At 54.9% G+C, this 9,627-nt stretch overlaps 1 protein-coding gene across 1 annotated transcript in view; it reads left to right on the top strand.

Annotated features, from left to right (window-relative positions):
- The first annotated feature begins 1,555 nt into the window (after positions 1-1,555).
- LOC119958824 (EGF-containing fibulin-like extracellular matrix protein 2) overlaps positions 1,556-9,627 on the top strand; it is a 24,095-nt gene continuing 16,023 nt past the window's right edge. The window contains 1 exon segment of the mRNA XM_038787326.1: positions 1,556-1,581. Coding sequence (XP_038643254.1) covers positions 1,556-1,581 — 26 coding nt within the window.

Raw genomic sequence — 9,627 nt, 5'->3', positions numbered from 1 at the left:
ATTCTCTTTGAAAGTCTGTATTTCATTGGCAGTGGTACATGGGATATCCAGAGGTGGCAAAGGACAATGTAGAAATAAACGTTTGTGGGTTTGTTCCTCTCTCTCTGTGTGACCCTTTCTCTCTTTCTGTCTCTCTCTCTCTTTCTGTCTGTCTCTCTCTTTTTGTCTGTCTCTATCTCTCCCTGTCTCTGTCTCTCTCGGTCTCTCACTATCTGTCCTCTTTATGCCGTTCTCTCTCTGTCTCTATCTCTCTCTGTGTCTCTGTCCCTCTCTCTCTGCCCCATCCCCCTCTCTGTCTCTCTGCCCCGATGTCTCTCTCTGTCCGTCTCTCTCTCTCTGTCCCTGTCTCTCTCTCTCTCTATCCCTGTCTCTCTCTCTGCTCTTGTCTATCTCTCTCTCTGCTCTTGTCTGTCTCTCTCTCTCTGTCTCTCTCTCTGTCTCTCTCTCTCTATCCCTGTCTCTCTCTCTATCCCTGTCTCTCTCTCTCTCTATCCCTGTCTCTCTCTCTCTATCCCTGTCTCTCTCTCTCTATCCCTGTCTCTCTCTCTCTATCCCTGTCTCTCTCTCTCTATCCCTGTCTCTCTCTCTCTATCCCTGTCTCTCTCCCTCTATCCCTGTCTCTCTCCCTCTGTCCCTGTCTCTGTCCCTGTCTCTCTCCCTCTATCCCTGTCTCTCTCCCTCTATCCCTGTCACTCTCTCTCGGCCTCTCTTTTTCTGTCTCTCTCCCTCTCTGTCTGTCTCTCTTTGACTCTTTCACTCTCTCACTGTGTCTCTCACTCTCTGTCTCTCTCTCTCTCTCACTCTCTCTCTGTGTCTCTCCCTCTCTGTCTATCTCTCTTTCACTCTCTCGCTGTGTCTCTCCCTCTCTGTGTCTCTCTCTCTTTGACTCTCTCACTCTCTCGCTGTGTCTCTCACTCTCTGTCTGTCTCTCTCTCTCTATGTCTGTCTCTCCCTCTCTGTCTCTCTCTCTCTCTCTTTGACTCTCTCACTCTCTCTCTCTCTGTCTCTCACTCTCCGTCTGTCTCTCTGTCTCTTTCTGTTGACAGTAGGTTGCCTGGTCACCGGTTTCTGCCCCCCGGCGACCGTGGGGAATGATAGGGAGTCCGTTCGGAGATCCTGGACTGTATGGACTAGAACATCTGGCCAATCTCTGCACCGAGAAACAGTCTCTCCCGGCCGCAAGGGAGGGAGACATTCGAGAGCAGGTCAACTCTCCAGATACTTCAGAATGGTATTCTATCAACCCGCAACACCCAGGCTGATCTCCCTCCGCTTGCAAAATAAGACGTCCCAACAAATAACGACCCAACAAACAACGTGACAACTGTTATGCGAGGGAGATATTCGGAAATTGGGTCCAGAAATGAGACCCCAACGTAGCAAGCAATTTAGGAGTTAAATCGACAGGGAAAATACTCAGAGGGATGTGCCCACACCTGGCTGAGTTGCATTGTCTCAGTCAGACTTAAACTCGCTGGTGGGAATACACTGCATGTCCCAGATCCATTGTCCTTCGGGACATTCCCATCTGACCAGCTATTAGCCCGTTACATAGATGGCTTCTTCATCCGTCAATAGGAGGTTAGTTGCGTATCAGTAGCAATGCTCTGTTCTTTTGTATAAACGGGAATGGGCCATCAAACAACCAAGATTACGATGATAGCTTCAAGTCTGGAAACTCCAGCAGAGAACCTTTGTTTGAGGGGCTGGGCGGAGCTTAGATTGAGAGAGAGAGACTCAACGCTGTTTTGAACAGGTACGAGAGAAGGCCAAGAGTAGTCATGAAAGTGTCCACCGCGGGCAGCACGGTGGCCTAGTGGTTAGCACAACCGCCTCACGGCGCTGAGGTCCCAGGTTCGATCCCGGCTCTGGGTCACTGTCCGTGTGGAGTTTGCACATTCTCCCCGTGTCTGCGTGGGTTTCGCCCCCACAACCCAAAAAAAAATGTGCAGAGTAGGTGGATTGGCCACGCTAAATTGCCTCTTAATTGGAAAAAATAATTGGGTAATCTAAATTTTAAAAAAAAAATGAAAGTGTCCACCGAGGCAGCCTCTGGAAAAGGGTTCTGAAACAATGTCCCTGACAGAAGAAAAAGTGTCTAGTTAACTGCAAGCATTGCCTTCGTCTGCCCGTGTAAGTGGCATGAGAGCTGCATGTTCTGTTAAACGGCTGTTTAATGGGAACTAGTGTGTTCAGGTTAAGACATTACATGTAATCTGTTATTGTTCGGTTTGAAGTTTAAACATTGTATTTTTGTCTGAATAAAGTTTGTTTATGAAATAACCAAGCCGTATTTCTTATATTACCACTCCTGGAACGAATCGATCTTTCTGCACCGGTTTAAAACTTAAAGAAGCTATAGCTCTGGTTCAGTCTCGGAGCCACTTTTGAAAGCTGAGCTGGAGAGCAGAATGAAAAGTTAAGATTGTTCTGCTGTGATGCAACAACTGTCCATTGCAGTCCCTCTAGCGCCTGGTCTTATTCGCTCCCAGTTTGGTGTTCCTACTGGAGAGCCAAGACTGTGGGAGATGGGTGACTCCTGGAGTTTCCAACCCTCCCAGATCGGCCACGATCTCATTGAACGGCGGGGCAGACTCGATGGCCCGAATGGCTCTGCTTCTGCTCTTACGTCTTACGGTGCCCAATCTGTCCTCCGATTGTGGACTGACCCGGCTATTGCTGCATTGGCGATGGACGTCAGTCAAAGATACGGGGCTGGATTCTCTGGTCTCCGAAGGCGAAATTGCGTTTAGTGATCGGCCGGAGAATCCGCCCCTTCCAAACGCCGATCCACATATTGACGGCCTCGGGAAATTATCCGCTCCCCCACCGCCCCCGATGCTCCGTCCCCGGCCGGCCGAGTACCCGGTGGCGTGGGACACGTGTGGTCTTTGGTAGTCACCACTGGTGTATTGTACAGTATAAATGGGTTTAACGGTAAGGCCCTTGTACTACAGGTACGGGGGCAGATCTCTGCCTGCTGGCTCCGCCCAGTAGACGGAGTATAAGTATGTGTGCTCTCCGTACAGCAGCCATTTCGTCAGCTGCTGCAGGAGGCCACACATCTCTGTGTAATAAAGCCTCGATTACACTCTACTCTCGTCTCGTCGTAATTGATAGCGCATCATGGTCTCACCCCGTCGGGAACTCAGCGTGGATGCTGCGGACCCCGCCACAGTCGGGGGAGGGCCAATCTGTGGGCGGGGAGGAGACATTATTCGGGGCTGGGGGCACTGTGGGGGAGGTGATCTGGGGCGCACGAGCCGGCTGAAGAGGAGGGGGGGGGGGTATTTCGTGGGCCGGGTCCGCGAGCGGCCGCCGCCATGTATCACGACCCGGCAACTTCCCGGGCCGTATCGGCAACTGGAGCCGGCTGCTCCACGCTGCCCCCGCTAGCCCCCAGCAAAACGGGGAATGGGTGGCCGTTTTGCGCCAGTTTCGGAGATTCCAGCCCGGGGAACTGCAGTGATAAAACCCCCCCGGATCACAATGAACGTTTGTGCCTGCCCTTGCTGTACAGAAGCGGCAAGGGAGCTAAGATGGTGGTGTTCCCCGTGCGTCTGCTGCTGCCCTCGTCCTTCTAGACGGTAGAGGTGGCGGGTTTGGAAGGTGCTGTCGAAGGAGCGAGTGGCTGCGGGGCGTCTTGTAGACGGTGCGCACGGCTGCCGCTGTACGTCGGGGGGGGGGGGGGGGGGTGGAGGGAGTGAGGGGTTGGGGGTGGGGGGGGGGAATCTGGAGTCACATGTAGGCCAGACCTGGGTCAGTCGGCAGATTACCCCCTTTCCCCTCAAGGGAACATGAGTCAACCAGATGGGTTTTTACCAATTAGTGGTTTCGGAGTCACCATTACTGAAATTAGCTTGTAATTCCAGATTTATTCAATTAACTCAATTTAAGTTGCTCCAGTTACCAAGGATCTGCTACCAGACGGGAGAGAAACTGGTCCTTGCTGGAGAGTGAGCCGGAGTTTCGAAGAATGAGGGGAGGGGATCTCATAGAAACCTATAAAATCCTACCAGGACTGGACAGGGTAGATGCAGGAAGGATGTTCCCGATGGGGACAGGGTAGATGCAGGAAGGATGTTCCCGATGGTGGGGGTGTCCAGAACCAGGGGTCACAGTCTGAGGATACGGGGTAGACCGTTTCGGACAGAGATGAGGAGACATTTCTTCACCCAGAGAGTGGGCGGCCTGTGGAATTCGTTACCGCAGGAAGTCATTGAGGCCAAAACGTTGTGTTTCCAAGAAGTAGTTAGATACGGCATTCTGCCCCACTCCCTGTGGGAGCGAGTTCCACATTCTGCCCCACTCCCTGTGGGAGCGAGTCCCACATTCTGCCCCACTCCCTGTGGGAGCGAGTCCCACATTCCCCCCCACTCCCTGTGCGAGCGAGTTCCACATTCTCCCCCACTCCCTGTGGGAACGAGTTCCACATTCCTCCCCACTCCCTGTGGGAGCGAGTTCCACATTCTCCCCCCACTCCCTGTGGGAGGGAGTTCCACATTCTCCCCCACTCCCTGTGGGAGCCAGTCCCACATTCTCCCCACTCCCTGTGGGAGCGAGTCCCACATTCTCCCCCACTCCCTGTGGGAGCGAGTCCCACGTTCTCCCCCACTCCCTGTGGGAGCGAGTCCTACATTCTCCCCACTCCCCGTGGGAGCGAGTTCCACATTCTCCCCCACTCCCTGTGGGAGCGAGTTCCACATTCTCCCCCACACCCTGTGGGAGCGAGTCCCACATTCCCCCCCACTCCCTGTGGGAGCGAGTTCCACATTTTCCCCACTCCCTGTGGGAGCGAGTTCCACATTCTCCCCCACTCCCTGTGGGAGTGAGTCCCACATTCCCCCCACTCCCTGTGGGAGCGAGTTCCACATTCTGCCCCACTCCCTGTGGGAGCGAGTCCCACATTCTCCCCACTCCCTGTGGGAGCGAGTCCCACATTCTCCCCCCACTCCCTGTGGGAGCGAGTCCTACATTCTCCCCCACTCCCCGTGGGAGCGAGTTCCACATTCTCCCCCACTCCCTGTGGGAGCGAGTCCCACATTCTGCCCCACTCCCCGTGGGAGCGAGTCCTACATTCTCCCCCACACCCTGTGGGAGCGAGTCCCACATTCTCCTCCCCACTCCCTGTGGGAGCGAGTCCCACATTCTCCCCCACTCCCTGTGGGAGCGAGTCCCACATTCTCCCAACTCCCTATGGGAGCGGGTTCCACATTCTCCCCCACTCCCTGTGGGAGCGAGTCCCACATTCTCCCCCACTCCCCGTGGGAGCGAGTCCCACATTCTCCCCCAACTCTCTGGGTAAAGATGTTTCGCCTGAATTCCCGATTGGATTTATTAGTCACTGTCTGATATTGATGGTCCCCCTACCCCTCCACAAGTGGAAACATATTCTCCAGGTTAACCCCATTGAAAACCCCCTTCTTCATTTTCAATTCCTCGATCAAGCCTGGGGGAAAAGAGGCTCCACCTATTCCATCTCGCCTGATGGTTATAACTAACGTCTCTTTTATCCTTGAGGTTGTAACTTTCAGAGAGTGAGCTGAATGGGGCTTTGTCAAGATTTGATTTGATTTATTGTACCGAAGTACAGTGAAAAGTATTTTTCTGCGGCCGAGGGAACGTACACAGTATGTACATAGTAAACAAAAGAATAATCGACAGAGAACATTGACAAAAGGTACTTCGACAAACAGTGATTGGTTACAGGCAGAACAAGGGGCCAAACAAAGCAAATACATGCATAGGGCATCGTGAATAGTGTTCTTACAGGGAACAGATCAGTCCGAGGGGGGAGTCGTTGAGGAGTCTAGTAGCTGCGGGGAAGACGCTGTTCCTATGTCTGGATGTGCGGGTCTTCAGGCTTCTGTACCTTCTGCCTGATGGAAGGGTCTGGAAGAGGGCAAAGCCTGGGTGGGAGGGGTCTCTGATAATGCTGTCTGCCTTCCTGAGGCAGCAGGAGGTGGAGGCAGAATCAATGTGGGGGTGGCAAGCTTGTGCAATGCGTTGGGCTGAGTTCACCACACTCTGCAGTTTCTTGCGATCTTGGGCCGAGCAGTTGCCATACCCAAGCTGTGATGCAGCCGGATAGGATGATGTCTAAACCTCTACAATCCCAACACCCCCCAATCCCATCACCCCCCCAATCCCAACACCCCCCAATCCTACCCCCCAATCCCATTGCCCCCCCAATCCCAACACCCCCCAATCCTACCCCCCCAATCCCATTGCCACCCCCAATCCCAACACCTCCCAATCCCATTGCCCCCCAAACCCATCAACCAAACTCTCTCACCCTCCGTATCTCTCTCACCCTCCCTATCTCACTCACCCTCCCTATCTCTCTCACCCTCCCTAGCGCTCACCCTCCGTATCTCTCTCACCCTCCCTATCTCACTCACCCTCCCTATCTCACTCACCCTCCCTATCTCACTCACCCTCCCTATCTCACTCACCCTCCCTATCTCACTCACCCTCCCTATCTCACTCACCCTCCCTATCTCACTCACCCTCCCTATCTCCTCACCCTCCGTATCTCACTCACCCTCCCTATCTCACTCACCCTCCCTATCTCACTCACCCGTCCCTATCTCACTCGCCCTCCCTATCTCACTCACCCTCCCGTATCTCACTCACCCTCCGTATCTCACTCACCCTCCCTATCTCACTCACCCTCCGTATCTCACTCTCCCTCCCTATCTCACTCACCCTCCGTATCTCACTCACCCTCCCTATCTCACTCACCCTCCCTATCTCACTCACCCTCCGTATCTCACTCACCCTCCCTATCTCACTCACCCTCCCTATCTCACCACCCTCCCTATCTCACTCACCCTCCCTATCTCACTCACCCTCCCTATCTCACTCACCCTCCCTATCTCACTCACCCTCCCTATCTCACTCACCCTCCGTATCTCACTCACCCTCCTATCTCACTCACCCTCCCTATCTCACTCACCCTCCCTATCTCACTCACCCTCCCTATCTCACTCACCCTCCGTATCTCACTCACCCTCCCTATCTCACTCACCCTCCCTATCTCACTCACCCTCCCTATCTCACTCACCCTCCCTATCTCACTCACCCTCCCTATCACTCACCCTCCCTATCTCACTCACCCTCCCTATCTCACTCACCCTCCCTATCTCACTCACCCTCCCTATCTCACTCACCCTCCCTATCTCACTCACCCTCCCTATCTCACTCACCCTCCCTATCACTCACCCTCCCTATCTCCTCACCCTCCCTATCTCACTCACCCTCCCTATCTCACTCACCCTCCCTATCTCACTCACCCTCCCTATCACTCACCCTCCCTATCTCACACACCCTCCCTATCTCACTCACCCTCCGTATCTCACTCACCCTCCCTATCACCCACCCTCCCTATCGCTCACCCTCCCTATCACTCACCCTCCCTATCTCACTCACCCTCCGTATCTCACTCACCCTCCCTATCACTCGCCCTCCCTATCACTCGCCCTCCCTACCTCATTCACCCTCCCTATCTCACCCACCCTCCTATCTCACTCACCCTCCCTATCTCACTCGCCCTCCCTACCTCACTCGCTCTCCCTATCTCACTCGCCCTCCCTATCTCACTCACCCTCCCTATCTCACTCACCCTCCCTATCTCACTCACCCTCCCTATCTCACTCACCCTCCCTATCTCACTCACCCTCTGTATCTCACTCACCCTCCCTATCACCCACCCTCCCTATCGCTCACCCTCCCTATCACGCACCCTCCCTATCTCACTCACCCTCCGTATCTCACTCACCCTCCCTATCACTCGCCCTCCCTATCACTCGCCCTCCCTACCTCATTCACCCTCCCTATCTCACCCACCCTCCCTATCTCACTCACCCTCCCTATCTCACTCACCCTCCCTATCTCACTCGCCCTCCCTACCTCATTCACCCTCCCTATCTCACTCACTCTCCCTATCTCACTCGCCCTCCCTATCTCACTCACCCTCCCTATCACTCACCCTCCCTATCTCACTCACCCTCCCTATCTCACTCACCCTCCCTATCTCACCCACCCTCCCTATCACCCACCCTCCGTATCTCACTCACCCTCCCTATCACTCGCCCTCCCTATCTCACTCGCCATCCCTATCACTCACCCTCCCTATCTCACTCACCCTCCCTATCTCACTCGCCCTCACTATCTCACTCACCCTCCCTATCTCACTCGCCCTCCCTATCACCCACCCTCCCTATCTCACTCGCCCTCCCTATCACCCACCCTCCCTATCACCCTCACCCTCCCTATCTCACTCACCCTCCCTATCTCACTCACCCTCCCTATCTCACTCACCCTCCCTATCTCACCCACCCTCCCTATCTCACCCACCCTCCGTATCTCACTCACCCTCCCTATCTCACTCACCCTCCCTATCTCACTCACCCCCTATCTCACTCACCCTACCTATCTCACTCACCCTCCCTATCTCACTCACCCTCCCTATCTTCACTCACCCTCCCTATCTCACTCACCCTCCCTATCTCACTCACCCTCCCTATCTCACTCAGCCCTTCCTATCTCACACCCTCCCTATCTCACTCACCCCTCCTATCTCACTCACCCTCCCTATCTCACTCACCCTCCCTATCTCACTCACCCTCCCTATCTCACTCGCCCTCCCTATCTCACTCCCCTCCCTATCTCACTCACCCTCCCATATCACTCCACCCTCCCTATCTCACTCACCCTCCCTATCTCACTCACCCTCCCTATCCCAACCACCCTCCCTATCTCACTCAGCCCTCCCTATCACCCACCCTCCCTATCTCACCCACCTTCCCTATCTCACCCACCCTCCCTATCTCACTCACTCTCCCTATCTCACTCACTCTCCCTATCTCACTCGCCCTCCCTATCTCACTCACCCTCCCTATCACTCACCCTCCCTATCTCACTCACCCTCCCTATCTCACTCACCCTCCCTATCTCACCCACCCTCCCTATCACCCACCCTCCCTATCACCCACCCTCCCTATCACCCACCCTCCGTATCTCACTCACCCTCCCTATCACTCGCCCTCCCTATCTCACTCGCCCTCCCTATCACTCACCCTCCCTATCTCACTCACCCTCCCTATCTCACTCACCCTCCCTATCTCACTCACCCTCCCTATCTCTCTCACCCTCCGTATCTCACTCACCCTCCCTATCTCACCCACCCTCCCTATCACCCACCCGCCGTATCTCACCCACCCTCCCTATCTCACTCACCCTCCCTATCTCACTCACCCTCCGTATCTCACTCGCCCTCCCTATCACCCACCCTCCCTATCACCCACCCTCCCTATCTCACCCACCCTCCCTATCACTCACCCTCCCTATCTCACTCACCCTCCCTATCTCACCCACCCTCCGTATCTCACCCACCCTCCCTATCTCACTCACTCTCCCTATCTCACTCACCCTATCTCACTCGCCCTACCTATCGCTCACCCTATCTCTCTCACCCTCCCTATTTCACTCACCCTCCCTATCTCACTCACCCTCCCTATCTCACTCACCCTCCCTATCTCACCCGCCCTTCCTATCTCACACCCTCCCTATCTCACTCGCCCTCCCTATCACTCGCCCTCCCTATCTCACTCGCCCTCCCTATCT

The sequence above is a fragment of the Scyliorhinus canicula genome, chromosome 31 (genome assembly GCF_902713615.1).
Source record: "Scyliorhinus canicula chromosome 31, sScyCan1.1, whole genome shotgun sequence".
NCBI classification, from domain to species: Eukaryota; Metazoa; Chordata; class Chondrichthyes; order Carcharhiniformes; family Scyliorhinidae; genus Scyliorhinus; species Scyliorhinus canicula.
Note: the sequence above shows the minus strand (reverse complement) of the source record. Positions and strands in the feature narration are given on the sequence as shown.